Below are 18,813 nucleotides of genomic sequence, written 5' to 3'. Positions count from 1 at the left end.
CAGCCACTGCACTCCAGTCTGGGCGACCAAGTCAGACTCCAACTCAAAAAAAATAATAATAATAAGCTAGCGATGTTCAACTACTCCATATACTGAATGCAAGGGTTTCAATTAGGAAGATTTCAATGGGCATTTTATTTTTTTTCCCTTTATTTTTAGTTGGCACATAATAGCTGTACATAGTTATTGGATACGAGTGATGCTTCAGTTTTTTCTCTAAGTTTTCACATTTTGTCAACCTTTACTAAAAGTAATCTTTGAAGAAAACGGTGTGCTTTTGTAAAAAGCACCTAATTAAGTTTATGTGTATAAATACCTTGTTGTATAACAATGGAATCAAGTCTCAGTTTTATCTCAGCTCTTTCTACAATCCTTTCCTCAACAGTGTTGTCAGTGATGAGACGGAATACACGTACTGGCTTCTTCTGACCAATACGATGTGCTCGATCCTAGTGGAAAGAGTCCTAATGTAAGATATTGGATAGTCTGGATAAAATTTAGAGTATAGCCATCATGTACTATAAACTTCTGTATATAAAATTAGTTCTTTATCTCGTTACACCTGCCACTTTTGAAAGGAGGATGATGAATATCAAGAATACCTAAAGACCACTGGGCACAAAGAAATCTGCAAATATTATATCATACCATTAATGGGAAACTTCCAGAAATTTCTCGATTGAGTTACTAAGTAACTTTAAGCCACTACATACAAACATCTTCAAAACTAGCAAGGAGTTTTATAAGTAGTGAGCAAGGGTTGCTATGGTGGCAAAAGTCTGCTTTATCTCAACATCAAGCAGTTGCTTCCGCTTACTAAGGCAATTCGGGGATATGTAGTAAAGTGTAATAAAAACTAATGGAATATTAATATCCTTGCTATATAGTGATCTATAACTGGTCCTATGGCTTAGAGTTGATAAACGTGATAAGTGGCAACTTCTGCTAAGACAAAAACATCTAGGGAGAGTGTTTTTACAACAAAGAAGCTGCTAAAACACATAGGTAAAGGGAGGAGATAGAGAAAAAAATCAAAGAAACAAGATTAGTATCAAAGTTTCAACACAGCACATTTAAAAAGAAGGCAATACCCTACACATATTTAAAATTCTAAACCTGAACCAGCAAATTTCATAAGTCTGGCTGTTGTCTAATGCTTTTGAGGAAATGAAGTGCTATCACCATTAGGTTTTCCAGTTCAGTAACAATGTAACTTACTGGGTGGGACTTACTCCTATTTAGTCATATCAAACAGGTAGTTCAGTACTGTATTAAAATAATAATTATGTCAAAGTATATTGGTTTTAAAGTATCCCAATGGTCAATCTTTTCCAATTCTCTATTATAAAAAGGAAAGATTTCTAAGTTATACCTTACTGGTGCAATACTTGTCATAATTTCCCAAAAGACAGTCAATTATCCCATAACTTCTTGGGATTTTGAATACATAGCTATTTTGCATCTTTTATTTCTGAAGTTATATTTCTTTATCTGAAAATGTGAATCACACTGAGAGAAGTTGTAGCTCTAGTTCAATAAATGACATCAAAATACCAAAGGGGTTAGGGTTACCTTTAGTGTCATGATGAAAGGTAAAAGAAATAGCGCCCTGAAAATATATTTTTAAGTGTAAAATAGCCTTCAGATGGTATCCTTAAGTAGCAAATGTTTTCCTGGACTATTATTTATGTCTTACCTTTTTACTTTCTCTCCTCAATTGTTTTATTACAAAAGTTAAAATCCCATCTCTCTCAATTTCAGTACTAAGGATTTTAATATATTTTGTTTTTAAGCAGAGCAATAACAAAAAACTAATTTTTAACACTTTTCATTAAAACAAATATATGTGTCCTCTTCAATCTTCAGGAATGGGAAAAATAACTGACATTTCTCTTTCATGATAAATTCAAAATCAACACATAAATGTTATAGTTGGATCTGGGGTGTGTTTGTTTTCATTTCTTTTGTGTTTTTTTTTTTTTCGGTTAGCACAACAATACTGTTTTCCAGCATAATCTACTCTAACTTCTAAAAAACTTCCAAAAGTTGTTACCCTTTTATCATAAATTACCTTTGTGCTATATAAATAACAATAGTATTTTGAGCTATGACAAATTTTTCACATTATTAAAGATTACTAACCATAGCTTGTAGATCAACCTGTGGATTCCAGTCTGAATCATAGAGTATAACCACATCAGCACTTGCCAAGTTAATTCCAAGACCTCCAGCCCTGGTACTCAGCATAAAGATGAATTTACTACTATTAGGAGCATTAAAGGCCTCTATTGCTTCCTTTATTTTTAATTAACAAAGGGATAGGAGAAAAAGAGAAACATAAAATTATGCTATGAAAGTCCATAAGATAAACAAATAAAATAATTAACATGCAAACAGAAAAATCTTTATACATTTTATGTCTTTATAAATACTTGATAATATTCTTCCATAGAAAAAATATTTAATCATCTATCTATATACAGTACTGGGCAAATAGCTGTAGAAAGTATATTACATAAATGAAGTTCCTAATCTGTAAAAGCTTACACCAATAGAGACAAACTTAGAACAATCACATAGACAAATTTAACTAAGCAAGTAATAATTTATTGACTTGATTTTACAACAATAATAGTGCAAATGTTTTGAGTGAGAGCTGAAGAATATCTGTAGATAAAATGTCAGAACTCTCAACTTCATTCCCATTAGTTTATGAAGGATAAGTTTGGAAAATCAACCAAGAGAAAAGTTTAGAAATGGGAATGAGAGCAACAGGTAAAAGGGAAGGTAAGAAGATTTTTAAGATTTTTATCAGTATGGAGATAAGAAACAAACAGGTAAGTAATGAGGAAAATCAAGAAGGCAATCCAGAAATATTTAGTAAAGAATCTTAAAATTTAACATTAATATCCTTACTATATAACGATTTCATACAAATTAATTAGAAAAACACTAAGACTCCAATTTAAAAAATGAGCAAAAAAATGAACAGACAATTCACAAAACAAACAAAAATGATTAAAAGCACAAGAATAATGTTCACTTTCACTAGTAATCAAATAAATGCAAACTAAAACATTATACCATTTTTTGAAGATTAAAAAAATGATAATACTCAATGTTGACGAGGGGGCGGTGAGACGGGCACTCTCATACATTGCTGCTGGGAGTATAAATTGGTACAACCTTTCTGGAAAGTAATTTGGCAATATGCATCAAGAGCCTTAAAAATGTTCATACCCTTTGACCCAGTAATTCCACTTCTAGGAATTTATCCTAAGGAAATAATCAGAGATGTGCACAAAGATTTATGTATAAGGACATTCACTGTAGTATTACTTATAATAGTGAAAAACTGGAAACAACCTACATGATCAACAACAGGGAGACATTATCTGTAGTAAACCCATAGGATAAAATATTATCCTAACATTATTTTTGACAAAGGTTTTTAGTGGACATAGAAAAGTACAATTAAATGTTTAGTAAAAAGTATCAGGATACTGAATTTTACATATAGTATATATGGTATGATATCAATTACTCATACATATTATAAATACATAATAAAAAGATTGGCCAGAAATACTTTTGTTTTCCAAATTTCCTTCAACAATCATACATTACTGGTATAATCACAAAATACAAGCACTTAAAAAAAAATAAATGGAATGGCACGGTCAAAGTTGTAGGCAGAGAAGGTGACCCCCTCCTGCCGCAGTCAGGAGAGCAGGCAAAGGGAGCAGTACAGAAAGCAGCGTGGTGTAGTGAGAGGCACCTTGGAGTAGAGGAAATAGCAAAAGCCTGGGCGTGAATCACAACTCTACCATGTATTACATCTGTGATTCTGGGCAAGCATTTAACCTCTCTGAGACACAGTTTCAAATGGAGAAAATTATACCAATACTTTACCGGGCTGCTGGGAGAATTCAATTGGAACTTTAAGTTGCCTAGCTTATAGTAGTTGCTTGACAAATGTTAGTTCCTTTCCCTATAAAAGTGAGGAGGCCAATTAAGTAGAGGTTACAGGAACTGAGTCAGAGGATGACCAGAGGTTTTGTTAGCCGAATTTAGCTGTAGTAATAGAGAAAGGGCAAGTCTGAGAGCTATTGAGAAAGAATTAGTTATTCACAGCTGGCACATAATCAGAGTAAGGAATCAAATGTGGTCTTCCCCCTTCTTACTGGGAAAATAGATGAAATGATGGAATGGACAACAACATAATGGGAAAGCAGGGCATTTCCAAGAAAAAATGGACAGCTCTGACTTTGCTATATTTAAAGTCAATACATGTTATTCAAAGTCTCTGAAGGGAGAACATTACTTGGAATTTTAAGAAAACAGAACAATTTGGATATAAATAGGTAATGAGTAGAGAGATCAATCAGAAATACAAATTGGCTACTTGAGGTCAGAAAGCACCTACTGTTCTGCCTTAGTATCCTTGTCATTCTAGGAAGAAGGATCATCTTGAATGTTACTACACATATAGGGCCTATACTTAATTAGAGAAACCAGTTCTCAGGAATAAGTCAGCAAAAGTCCAGTAAAGTTTCAAGATACCATCTCAAAGAGAGGAAAAAACAAAAAAAAAAACCATAGGACAAGGAATAGCATAAGCCTTGAAATGTCCCCATATGTGTAAATGTTGTTGCAACTGTTTCCCTATAGTGATCACAGTAAAATCCTTAATATGAAAAAGGCTGTGTGCTTACTGTGAACACTACCATGGGCTATAGCCAAGTTTCAATAAGGAGGTGCACATGGGTGCCCACTGCAGCTATCGAAGAAGAGGGACACAGGCAGAAAGAGAACCACTGTAGCCTGAGATGGGGCCCCAAAAGGTAAGAGGTAAAAACCTCTGTGTGCAATTTCATGACATGTGATATGTACTACAGTATGCAGTTTAAAACTGTATTCATACCTGTTATATCCAGTGATCCTCATAACAATGTTATCAGAAAAAGAAGCCTGAGTGTTAATATCCTAATAATACAATTCAAGATACTGAGGCTCAGAGAATTAAATGGCTTGCACATTCTACAACATGGTGGAGTTGGTTCTAAAATTCAGGCCTTCTGAAACCAAGTTCAGTGCATTTTCCACTATACCATAAAATCATAATCTTTGCCCAAAGCAAGAGTACAGCAGGTCCTCGAATAACGTCGTTTCATTCTACGTCGTTTCATTATAACATTGATGAGAGAAATAAATCAATTCCTGGTTGGAGCCACTGTCTGTGAAGTTTGCGCATTGTCCCCATGTCTTTGTGGGTTTTCTCTGGATCTTCCTGTCTTCTGCCACATGCCAAAGCTGCATACGTTAGGTGAATTGGCGTGTCTACCTGGTTCCAGTATGAGCCAATGGGGTGTTTGTGAGTATGCCCTGCAATGGGATGATGTTCCATCCAGGGCAGATTACTGCCTGGCGTCCTGAGCTGCCGGAAAAGGCTCTTGTCACTGTAACCCTGAGCAGGAATAAGCTGGCCAGTAATTCTCTTACCTTTGTTTTTTTTTTTTTTTTTAGAGTCAGGGTTTCATTTTTTTTTTTTTTTTTTGCCTAAAGTCAAAGTTTCCAAGAACCTATGGACGACGTTAAGTGAGGACTTACTGCATAGACTTAAAACAGAAGCCAAAGACAGAGCCCTGAAGGATAACAGAAAATAGAAAATAAATTAGCAAAGCCTTCCCCAAAAAAAGGTGCTTTAAAGAGTTTAAAATGCTTTAGACCAATGACATTTGTGAGGAATAATCTAAAGACCTGTAAGAATTTCCAAATGTAAGAAAGATACTGGGTCATAGGAAGGCTTACTCACTAAATAACTCATTCCTGCACACCAACCTTCTAATGTGCCAGGATACAAATTCATGATAAGTGCCTATACCTATGTTCTCTCACTTAATTTTTATAAAAGCTCTATAAGACCAAGATTACTTCCTTTACAAATTGCTAAGTTTCATGAGTCTTTAGGGTTGCTTATAAACTGGCAAGATCTCAACTGTTAAACTCCACAAATGGCAAGGGTCTGCTGTAGGTGGCAAATCAGGAAAAGAAAATAACATAAAATTAGAGGTCAGAGAATAAGCTTAGAAACAATAATCAAAGGGGTCAGGGACAGCAGTGGTTGACAGAGATAAGAATGGAATGGTATCGTGTCCTTTAGATAAGTGAGGATGTCTTTGAAGACCTTGGTAGAAATGATTTGTAAAGAGTCAGTGGAATGGAAGCCAAGTTTAAGATCAAAGAGAAAGATGGTAGTGAGAAACTCAATGCACCTAGCTAAAGAAAAGGCAAAAATTCAAAACTACCTAATGGCGAAAAACACTGCTTATCTGAACTCTGATTTGTAAAGTCTTGTTTTGTTTTCGCTTCCTTACCTCTCTTTCTTCATGCGGGGTTTGTCCATCCAGCCGACAATACTCATAGCCACGCCACATGCAATAATCCTCCAAAATGTCCAGCAAGCGAGTCATCTGGCTGAAAATGAGAATCCTTGAACCTAAACATTTCACCAAAAAAGCAAGTTAAACAACGCATGTAAAACTAAAAGCTACAAAAATAAAATTAAACATATGCAATATAAATGTACAGCACATCAATACTTCACTAAACATACACATACACATACATACACATACACATACACATACACACACACACACACACACACACACACACACACACACACACACACACACACACACACCTTTGAGGGATGCTATACAGAATTATGCACTGGTTGAGTTATGCATTTTAAGATCTTCAAAGTCCTCCAAACATATTGAAATGACTTAAAGTCTGGCTTTACTTTGTCCTAAGGGCAAGTAATGGGTCCACAGGCTCTTAATGGATCTACTGCAACAGTCACCCAATTAGTCTCCTGTTTCTAGTCTCCTGTTCTCAATAGATTCCCCCATACAGCTTCCAAGGTTATCTTCCTAACTCTGTCACTCTCCACAGCCAAACCTTCTCTGACCCTCCCTCTGCCTTCAAAATAAAAATCCAAGCTCCTCAAAGCATGAATTAAAAGATCTTTCATAATTTGGTCCCATCCATCTTCCCAGATTCATCAGCTGCCACTCTACCCCAAATACCATAAGCTCTCCCCATCCCCTTCTTTTACATCTCTGTTTCATTGCCCTGGAAAACCCTTCCCCTCCTTTTCCCCATGGTTCGCTCCTATGCATTCTCCAGTGCTCACCTCAAATGTCATCTCTGTGAAGACTTTCCCAACTCCCAGTTTCTCAACATATCATAGCACTTATCACAATGAACTGCAACTATTCCTCCTCACTACACTGTGAGCTTCTCCAAGGCAAAGACTGTTGTCTTATTCATCTTTGTACACCCAGCCCGTAGAACAATTCCTGGTAAATAGTAAGTACTCAACAATGTCTGCTGAATAAGTGAATGAATGAATATGGAAAATTTTATTCATATACAAGTCATTAATATGAATTTATTCCATGCTACATTAAAAATGTATTACTCACCCTGTTCTTTGAGTCTGGCCAATAGCTTATCCAGAACTACCATTTTACCACTGTTGCTGACAATATGCTCATCAGTGGTATAAGGTGGACCAGGCTCAGCACCATCAAACAGATATGGATGATTACAACACTTTCGAAGCTGCATCAGAATGTTTAAGAGTCTCATCTTGTCCATCTTGCCAGCAGAGTTTAAAACATCAATATCTTTCATAAGGATTTTTGTATACCTGGAATTTTAAACTATAATTAATCATCAATTATTTATAAAATTAATATCTTAAAGAAATGTTCCTTTAGCCATCAGACTGGATTTATGTTTAAAGATAGACAACAAGATTTGATTTGGTACTAAATCTGATCGGCAAAACCAACCAACTAATGAAGATTTGGAAATTTTAACTTGTATGTTGCTTATAAACCTGTTTCCTCCTGCTTCATCCATTTCTAGGAATTGTCATCAGCTAATAATTATTCAGAGAATTATATCTAATAATTGCTCAATAATTACATTTGCTGAAAGCTGACATCCAACTTTTACTTGTTTGAGCTAAAAACAATCTCAATTTCTTATACCTGTCTTCATAAGTTATTTTTTTCTGATCTTTTAAACATTTTTCGTTCTTTTCTAGAATGTCACCCAGACAGAGACTTATTTATATATACACCTGATCAATAATAATATTTAATTATAATAATTGCCAACTTGTACTGTGTGCTAGTGTCAGTTATCATGTCAAGGACTTTATATGAATCATGCCACCAAATCCTCACAACAACTCTGAGGTATGTACTAGTATCATCCTCATTTTACAGATGGAAATTCAGGCAGCTAAGAGACGTTAAATAACTCACTCAGGGCCATAGCAAGGGACAAAGCCAACATGTGATTTTATGTCTGAATCCAAAGAACACACTCTTAACTTCGACTCTATACTGGCTTATGTAGTAGAGAAATCGCTATACATTTTATATATGCTCTAATTTTATCTATATAAGTAACATTTTGCTTCTTTTAAGCAGCATTATTACAGCATTAACATGCCCTATCTATGTGTGACTCCCCTTGTCAATTTCCTGCTTTGCTTGCATTTATCAAAACATTCCAGCTTCTATTTTTGCAACATCCACAATCACTGACGTTTTCATCATCATCACTCTTATGATAGTTATTACTATTTTCACTGATGGAAAAAGCAAGAATAACAAATGTGCCAGTAACATTATCCCCTTTAATCCTAACATCATCCCCATAGGTTAAATATTATCCTCATTTTATAGAAAGAAAATGTAGATTATGTAACTTGCCCGAGCTAATAGCTATTAAGAGGCAATGCATCAAATTTAAACACAGATCTATAGACTCTAAAACCTATGCTCCTTCCTAGAGCTTAAATAAAATACTTACAAGTTTTCTCTTAAAACATTTGAACGACTTAACTTGCCGTTTAAATATAAAATGTAATTTTTGAACTGAAGGTATAACTGAACAACCACAAAGCTAATTTTTAGTAAACTCTTAAATATAAGTACATTTAGATGGAAATAAAACAGCTCACCATTCTCGTTGCATCTTACTCAGTCCCAAATAAATCTTTATTTCCTTTTTAGGAGGCAGACTCTTCTCTACATCAGTTTTTATACGACGTAACAAAAATGGTTTTAAAACCTAAAATGTGATTGTTTTTATAAAAGTTTATAAAACATTTAATGTTATAAACCATGCACTTCATTAACAACACTCTAATGTGAAATTTACTTCCCACTGTATAATCTAACAAACACTATCCACACAAGTTGCCAACTTTCTTTGTAAAGAAACACTAAGTAACCAATTAACAGCTCATCAGAAAATCAGAATGGGGGTCCAAAGCAGACATTCATGATTTGATGGCACAAAAACATTAAAAATCAAAACAAGTCGCTGGGCTCGGTGGCTCAGCCTGTAATCCCGCGCCTTTGGGAGGCTGAGGTGAGTGGATTGCCTGAGCCCGCGGGTTCGAGACCCGCCTGGGCAGCAAGACTTCATCTCTACAATAAATCAAAAAATCAGCCGGGGGTGGTAGCGCGCACTGTAATTCCGGCCACTTGGAAGGCTGAGGCGGAAGGATCACCGGAGCCCAGCAGGTCTCGGCTGCGATGGCCAGGAGCAGCCACTGCACTCCAGTCTGGGCGACAGAGTGAGACTCCAACTCAAAAAAAAAGAAAAAAGAAAAAAAAAATCGAGACAAGACTGCTGATTCCTAAATAAGCACTGAAGAACTCTTTTAAAAAAAAAAAATAATCTGCTGTAATACAAGATTTTAAGCCTGAGAGGAAATCTGAAGTCAGAGTATCAACCAAATACAGGTCATTCCATACAATCATGAGCCACTTGATGGGGTTATGTCCCAAGAAATGTGTTGTTAGGTGATTTTTATCATTGGGCTAACATCAGAGAGTGCACTTACACAAACCTAAGTGGTAGATATACACATATTTATTTATATATATTTTGTCATATAGAAAACCAAACGTCCTAACACCATTACTGACTATCAACCATTTCCCCTACTTGATCTGCAATGCCAACATCAAGTGCCATATATCAGGTTATAATCTTATGGGACCACCATGGTACATGTGGCCCATCATTCACCAAAACATCACTATGCAGCACATGACTATGAATGAGAAGAAAATATAGTTCAAAGTGAAGGAAGATATGGATGGATAAAAAAGATAAAATAATCAGTGTATACCTGGAAAACAGATTCTATCATAAGAAAACAATAGTGCTACAATCTATAGAGAACCCATCTATAGTGTGCCAGGCACTTCAATATGAACTTTACATATAGTATTTAATCCTTACAACAAATCTTTAAAGGAAATGCAATTATTTCAATTTTGGTGAGTTCACTAAAGTCACTTTGCTAGTAAGTGGCAGATGCAGAATTCAAATCCAGATTGGGTGATTCTAAATCTAGCTCAATCACCAATTAGCTGTCGTGAGCCTGGGCAAGTTCTTTCATTTTTCCTAGCCTGTTTCCTCATTTGTTCATCAAAAAATATTTACATGTGTGTATTCCAAACATTTTTAAATGGGGATAGTGATATCTATTTCCAAGGCTTCTGTAGACATTTGTGTTAGTACATGTGTAGAGCTTAACCACAGTAAACTCAAATAAACTGTAGCTATTATTATTAGAGATCTATGATTGGTAAGAAAAGGAAAGAGTAAAAGAAGACTTCTGGTTTCTGGTTTGAGCCCCTTAAACTTGTCTAAGAGACATTCTTAAGAGTTTAAACTACCTATGAGACATTCAGGCAGAAAGACTCAGAAGGCAGTAGAATATGAAAGTACAGAGTCTAGGAGAGAAACATGGAGAGGTAAATTCAGGAGTTATCAGTATATAGGTAGTAGGTGAGACTATGGGAGTGGATCCCTAGGGAGAGTATACATGAAAGTCAAAGACAGAACCCTATAAAATGCTAAAGTTAAGGGACAGAGAAAGAAAAGTCCATAAAGGGGACTTACAGAGTGGCCAGAGAGGTAAGAGAAGATGCAAGAAAGAATGGTATCCCAGAAGCCAAGCAGGAGAGAGTTTTTAGTGGAAGGAGTGGTTAGCAGTGCTAAATAGTGCAGAAAAGCCAAGATACTCACCAAAAGGTTAGCCTGAATTCAGCAACTGGAAAGTCACCGAAGAGCTTGTGACTTTCAGTTGTATGGAATAGGTAGAAGCTAGCAGTTAACAAGTTCAAGAGTGAATAGAAGACTAGGTAGCAGAGACAGAGAGGATAAACTACTCTTTGAAGAAGCTTGGCTATCAAGAGAAGAAACAGAACCATAGCTAGAGAGGGACATGGTGCTGGGGGAGCACTGTTTTGTATATGTGTGAGGGTGCATGGATACAGGTTCAGGTTTGGATTTAATAAGGAGGATATCTGAGCATGTCTATGTGTTAAGGGAAAAGAGCAAATACAGAGGGAGAGGTAGAAAATTTAGTCAATTAAAAGGACGAATCATGAGGGAATATCCATAAGGAAATAGGAGGAGACGAGTTCCAGAATTCACATGGAAGAATTAGCCACTGACTGGAGAAAGGATACCTCTTCCACTTGGATAGAAGGTAACATGGACGCAGATGTCCTCAGAAGACAGATATCCCTGAAGAAGTTCCTACCTAATGACTTTTACGAGGGGGGACCCAAAAAACTCCAGAATTTATTCATAAAAAAGTTTATTTATTCTTACATGTTTAAACTTCAGTCACCTTCAAAGTACTCTCTGTTTGATGCAACATGCCTATCAAGATGCTTTTTCCACTGTTCTAAACAGTTTTTGAACTCATCAATGTTGATGTCTTTTAGTGTTTCTGCCATTTCTTGTTTCACCTCTTCCACATTAACAAAACATTTCCCTTTGAGGACTTTTTTCATCCAGGAAACAAACAAAAAAAGTTGCTCAGGGTGAGATCAGGTGAATAGAAAAGGCGAGGCATGAGGGCTATGCTGCTTTGGTCAAAAACTGCTGAATACTCAACACAGTGTGGGCAGGTGCGTTGTCATGGTAGAAGAACCAGTCACCTGTTTGCCACAACTTGGGACGTTTCTTCCAAATACAGTCTTTCACAACAATGCTTAGCTGGTCCACTGATACTGATGGGTTCCTAGAACACTTACCTAGTGGGAAAGCCCATATTATAGGGGGACTACCCTCCCAAAGATAATTTTGGGGTTTTTTTGGGGGGGCCCCCTCGTATTTTCTCTTTGAAAAAGTAATAATGTTACTTGCTAAGAAAGGCAGAAGGCAGGAGATACCTGGGATAGAAATCTCAGGGAGATGGGGAAGGTCTTAAATGCCTGTTACAGGAAATGGGAAAGAAAGCTGTAGAAGGCCATGCGAAAGGATCACCAATATCATGACATCCCAGCTTAAGACAGAGAATATGATATTATAGTAGTTCCAACCTGCAGTTGTGAAATCTTCTTTACCAGTGTTGAGCAGCCCCAGGATAGAGAAGGTCACTCTGCTAGTAAATGGTAGAAGCAGAATTGAAACCCAGAAGACAAAGAGAGAGTTACATTATTCCAGTTTAGGGCTTTCAGGGCAGGCATGGCCGATGGATAAGGGAGCAAGGGAGTTGGGAGTACTAGCCAAAGAGGGGTTCAAGTGATAAAAAATGCTAGATATAGAAAAAAAGTCAAAATAGAAATGGACTAATAGATGGGGAGAAAAAGCAGGGGTCTGGGTACTTGAGATCTCAGTGAAGTAACAGAACAGGTACAGAAGGAACAACATGAGTGAAAGAGCTAGAGTTATATAAGCAGTTGTTATCAAAGAATGGAAAACTGGTAAGCAATGAACAGATTGACAGGGAAGAGCATGGGTAGAGCTTGGGCCTCAAAGGAAGAGTTTTATGCATGACAGTGGAGAAGCAGTGGCTTAGAAGTGGCACTGGGAAATTAAGAGAATATTGATGCCATCTTGGGACCTGTGGGGGGTGGGAGAGTGAGCATGACTCTTGCTGGAAAGGACATTATCCATGGGGAAAGCCAAAGCAAAAAAGCTTTTCTATAGAGAGGCTGAAGAGATAATGGAATTTGTTTACCAAACAGGCTGTCAGAAAGGTTGGGAGGGAGAAGCAGTGACATTGAGCCAAGAGGCAAACCCACGAGTTCAGATTCTGTGGCAGTTTGTTTCCTGGCTCAGTTACATATACTATTTAATTACTTGTCTGCTATTACTTACGGCATGAAGTCTTTCCACAAGTTTTTGATCACCAAGACAATTTTTAGTGTCAAACCAAGAATCAAAGTCCTGTGGAGGGTGGAAATTCTTCAATAAGTGCACAGTTTTTTAAAAAAAACTCGATATTCTATAGATTCTTATATAACCAATATAGTAATAGTCCATTTGAAAAGTACTTTCAAAGATATATTAACTGTGATGGCCAATATTATTTACTTCCAAAAATAGGTAAAATACTGGAGCAGTTAATACAATTTGAACCTCATTATATAGGAACTCCATCAGCAATTGTCTTTCCTTAAAAGTAATTTTATTAGACTTCCCCGTACTATAGTAATATTATATCTAGTTAAGAACAATAGGAATAAGAATAGAAAACCAAACACATATAATGTTATTTAAAATGTTAATCTTATCGAAGAACAAAACAATCAAAAGCTAGACAAGGCATATATCCAATGGATGCTTGCACTTGGCATTTTTTTACTAACAATATTTATAATAGGGAAAATCAAGCATCAAAGTGCTTAAATCATTCCATTCAGTTTGCTGCCCTAGTACACTTTGTGTTAATGATAAAAACAACATAAATCACACATTTGCAAAATATGCTGTTCTTAAAATCCCACACTCTGAGTTCTTTAGTACTCACTAAATATCAATGCCTACAATAATCAAAGATCATTTTAAAGTCTCCACCTGCCAAACTAGTATACAGAAGTATGTTTCAAACTCCTTCAATTTAATGAAAAGAAAATGCTGAATGTACTATTCTGGACTTGGCCTATCTCATATCTTAAGTTGTCGTAGCAATGTGATACAGGCAAAGTTGAACAGGCAGGTTAATCTCAAAAAAACACACTATTTAATATACGCCCACTTAAAAACTTTATACTTAAGAACGCTTTCCTAAGAAAACCAAAACACACAGATAAAGAATTACAAATAAAAAGGAGTATAAATTTCAATCTACATCCTACGCTTTGAAAACAGATGTCTGTGAACATAAGAACATTATACTGAAAATGTATGGCTTAAACTTACATCTGCAGAATTAAAGACATCAGGCAATAAAAAGTTGAGTAATGCCCAGAGTTCATGCAAGTTATTCTGCAGAGGTGTCCCAGTTAGGAGCAAGCGGTTGGTTGACTTGAACTCACGAACAATCTCTGAAAGCTAGAAAAAGAATAGTTATATAGGCATTGTTTTATTTATTATAATGCTCGATGTTCAGTTATACTCTATCCAACCAATACATTTTTAACTACAGTAAAACTGGAAAATTAATTTTCTATGGAAAAATATTCTAGTTTGGTTGACAATGCTGCAGTGAGGCACAAATGAACAAAATATTCTCGGCATTTCTATACTTAAGAGAATGAGGATAATACTTATATATCCGAGACCTCCTCTCCCACCTCAAAAAATTTAGTTTCTCCAATTTGGACTCACAGTAAACAGTCAGAACTTCTCCATGGAATCCAGGCTAATCATTTTCTTTTTTTTTTTTTCCGAGTCGGAGTCTTACTCTCTCGCCCAGGCTGGAGTACAGTGGCATGCTCACAGCCACCGCAGCCTCAACCTGCTGAGCTCAGGCAATCCTTCTGCCTCAATCTTCCAAGTAGCTGAAACTACAGGCATGTGCCACCACACCCAATTAATTTTTTGATTTATTGTAGAGGCAAGGTCTCGCCTTGTTGCCATGGCTGGTCTCGAACCCATGGGCTCTGGCAAATCCCTCACCTCAGCTTCCCAAAGTGCTGGGATTATAGGTATGAGCCACATGCCCGGCCCAGGCTAATCATTTTCTACAGTAAAATCTCCTGCTCCTCACCAACCACGTTCATTTACATGCCTCGTCAAGTTCTAACTTGGACTGGTCAGAATTTTGAAGCAACAGAATTGAGCTCATTTTCCCACTACCTTATATTAACTTTCCAAACAAAAGGGCACAAAAATTAAAACACAAAAAGCATAACAAAAACAGACATCTTATCAACAAACATGCACATTTTATAATGCTCTTAATAAACAATTATTCTGTGACATATGTCCTTTTATCAGGTTATTAGTTCCATTTTGAAATCAATATAATCCACCTGGTAATTTTGCTCCAATTCTGTCCCTGTTTCTCCCAAATGAGCCCAGTGATCCAAAGAGTGGCTCATCATAATTGAAGCTTTCCTACTGTTGATGGAGCTGAATGGCAAGAAATATTGATATTTTTCCATGTTAACACCACACTCTAATTCACACAAGTCAGATAATTGAGGAAATTATTTTTTCTAATCCATGTAAATACATATAAGGTAACTCCTCAATAAAAAATAAGTCAATGCAAATGGTATTTGTTCACTAAAAAATCTTAACAGTATTAACATACTGTAACATAACAGAATTAGGCTGCACAGGAGATACAGCGAATGGACACTTAATTTCCTTCACTAAAAACCATGCTCAATTTTATTTGTTCTGTATTCAATAATTTTTATTTGCATTCACATTCCATGAATAAAATTAAATCTTGCATCATTTTTAAATTTTGAAAACATAAAAGTGAACAGACCTGATAATTACATGAAAACTTTAATGAAGATATTGAAAACTTACCTTAGATTTTTCATTCTTTATTCTGTGAGCTTCATCAATGACTAAATATCGCCAATGAAACTTTTTGAATACAGATTTTTCTTTAATTACCATCTCATAAGAAGTAACACAAACATCCCATTCTCCTGGCATCATTTCATCACGAATAAAAGCAGCCTGATACAAGATAAAATTATTTATATTAGAATATACTTCCTACTAGCATATGTAATGAGAAGATCACAGAATTAAAGTGTCAACAGACTATTAAGAGTTGTAAGAGACCCTGAAGATCACTTAGCTGCATCCATTTTAGAGATAGGAAAATTGAGGCCCAAAGATACCATGGTGGTCAATTATCTGGATGACATGCTAATATACTCATAAACCAAAGAAAAATAAAGGCTTCCCTTACGCAAGTACAACATATACAATGAACTAGAAAAGTTCATAGCACCAGACGATCACAAAATTACTAGGCTTGCCTTCATATCAGGAGGAATCCAAAAGGACATGGACTTTTTCTGAACAACATATTTCTACCAAGATTCAAGCAACAAAGAACTAAAAATATATAAATGATTCCAACCTTTCAAGAACTCTTGTATGTTCCTTCATTTTCTAGCAGGGATAAATCATATACTTTGTTAAGAGGTCATGGAAGTCCATTAATGTTTTTTATGAAGTTCCTGATGTTGTTACGAAGCTATAAACGTGATTTCATAAAGGAGACTTGCTCTATCTAGTACAGGAGGCAATTAAACATGGTGACTCTTTAAAACTATTTTTAAAACTTCACAGGTAGTGGCCAAAATGGTAGCCAAGTTGACTGAGAGCATTTTTAACTTACATGAACTGAATTCCAGCTGCTATGGGTCAAAACCAAACCATAAAAGTTAACAGGGAGCAGCGAAATCTATACTAAAAGCGGACTGATTAGTATTGTAAATCTGAAGTTACAGTGCATAAACAAAATTAACTGTTCAATGCAAAGTCTTTATTATGTAATTCACAGCTATGTACCAAACACACGGTGGACTCATTCAACAAATATTTACTGAATGCCCACTATGTATACGAGAATTGCCTGAACTGAAGTAGCAACTGAAGACGGAAAAAAAGGCCTTTATAGAGATCTCAGTTGCACTCTGGGAAATGATATTTTTTTAGAAAGAAAAGTTTATTTAAAAGTAAATTAGAGATAGAAAGAGAAGGGAGAGAGAAGATTCACCTCCCCAAGGTAGGGGAGGGGACCAAAGCAAGGAAGCATGGCGAGAGCCATAGCTCAAAGAGCACATGGCCACACCAGAGTCTAGCAAGTGATCATATTTTAAAAGTTAATTAAGATATTAGAGAATTGGAAGCAAAACAGAAAATCAGGATACCAGATCCCATTTAGCCCTACTAACACCTTATCCTTGATTCTAAGAAACACTCAGTGTGATAATTCCTCCTATATATTTCATGAACCCAGGTGCTTATTTTTAATTTAAATTAGTGTTATTTTGAAGCTTTGTAACTATTAGATAAACTTAGAGTTCAACATGTTGGTAAAACATTGAAGATGTCACATAATCCAAAAGCTCTCATTTTAGAGGTGACAAAATTAAGGCCCTTTAAGACTTACTCAATTTTGTACAATTAGTAGTAGCAAAGTCAGAACTAAAATCAGATATTTCTATATTCACTATCTTTGATACCTCTGGGGTGGAAAAGGAAGGGGTCACAAAACCACATTTGATATCAGTCAGACAGGTCAAAGTTATCTCTAATAACTTCCCAATTCAACTAAATACCTATTATAGCCTATATCAATTTTTGTTAATTACTAAAATACTGCTCTCATAAAATGTGTATAGAAAGCCAGGAAAATACAAAGAACCAATATACCTATCCTACATGGCACCAAGATTCAGATCTGTCTATAAGTAATGATCTGGAATTCCTCTATACACATCAACATCAATCTCTAAGTGCTGAACATGGTATATTACTTACTTATATAATTGATAATTATTGATTTTCAAACTCTTTTGACCATGGACCACAATAAAATTACATTTATAAATTATAATCTAGTATACACATATATATTTGAGTGCATGTGCATAGAAAGAGGCAACTGAAAAGTTTCTCAAAACCATAATTTTTCTTATGATAGCATAAAACACTATGCTATTTACTATTCTATTCTCTCTCAATGTGGCAAAAATTGCTGTTACTACCCCCCACTAAGCCAAATTCACAACCCACTAATGGGTAGCAACTCACAATTTGAAAAACACTGACTTTGAAGACTGTTTTTCAAGATATTTTTCAATATATTTTTCACCAGAATCAACCTCCCATGGGGGGAAGATAGGGAAGTCATAAATTAAATACGTCCACTTTTTTTAAAAACCCTCAGAGATACTTCATGAAACCCTTAGATATCATATAATACAGTTGAAAGCCACTGATTTACATGTTGACTGAAATACTATGAAAATACAAGCCTAGATATTACTCTTTTGCTTTTAATCTTCAAAAAATAATTTTAGCCAAATATCAATACTTTAGAAATGCAAAATTTTAAGAGGAATGGTATTACATTAAATAACAGTAGTGACCAGAAAAAGTTCTAACCAACTAATTTGCTACTGGGAAATATTAGGTATAGGGAAGAATTAAGCCTGTAAATTTATGAGCTCAGTATTTCAATATTTAAATTATTTATAAGCTAAATTTAAGTGATTTTTCTTCAAGCAAAAAGATAAGGATAAAATTATATAATTTATTATGCTACCATTATTTTGAGAATCTCTTGATAACCTACCCAAATATGTAAAATAGAATAAATCTTTACTCTAAACTCTGTTCTCTGGAGGCAAAATAAACACCAAGTTTAATAATATGCTTTCTAGCCGGGCTCAGTGACTCAACCTGTAATCCCGCGCCTGAGGCGCGGGAGGCTGAGGTGAGTGGATTGCCTGAGCCCGCGAGTTCGAGACCCGCCCGGGC

At 35.7% G+C, this 18,813-nt stretch overlaps 1 protein-coding gene across 6 annotated transcripts in view; it reads right to left on the bottom strand.

Annotated features, from left to right (window-relative positions):
• SMARCA1 (SWI/SNF related, matrix associated, actin dependent regulator of chromatin, subfamily a, member 1) overlaps positions 1 to 18,813 on the bottom strand; it is a 64,510-nt gene that overhangs the window by 39,461 nt on the left and 6,236 nt on the right. For 5 of the 6 annotated variants that reach the window (XM_008070442.1, XM_008070443.1, XM_008070440.1 and 2 more), the window contains 9 exons: positions 15,835 to 15,990; positions 14,269 to 14,400; positions 13,225 to 13,293; positions 9,050 to 9,159; positions 7,494 to 7,720; positions 6,378 to 6,499; positions 3,241 to 3,276; positions 2,143 to 2,295; positions 317 to 449 (listed from right to left, as the gene is read on the bottom strand). In XM_008070442.1, coding sequence (XP_008068633.1) covers positions 317 to 449; positions 2,143 to 2,295; positions 3,241 to 3,276; positions 6,378 to 6,499; positions 7,494 to 7,720; positions 9,050 to 9,159; positions 13,225 to 13,293; positions 14,269 to 14,400; positions 15,835 to 15,990 — 1,138 coding nt within the window. The remainder of the gene's footprint in view (positions 1 to 316; positions 450 to 2,142; positions 2,296 to 3,240; positions 3,277 to 6,377; positions 6,500 to 7,493; positions 7,721 to 9,049; positions 9,160 to 13,224; positions 13,294 to 14,268; positions 14,401 to 15,834; positions 15,991 to 18,813) is intronic. The other variant, XM_008070441.1, reaches the window with a different exon arrangement.

This window comes from Carlito syrichta, unplaced genomic scaffold (genome assembly GCF_000164805.1).
Source record: "Carlito syrichta isolate Samal-C Ts95f unplaced genomic scaffold, Tarsius_syrichta-2.0.1 Scaffold313417, whole genome shotgun sequence".
Classification (NCBI taxonomy): Eukaryota; Metazoa; Chordata; class Mammalia; order Primates; family Tarsiidae; genus Carlito; species Carlito syrichta.
Note: the sequence above shows the minus strand (reverse complement) of the source record. Positions and strands in the feature narration are given on the sequence as shown.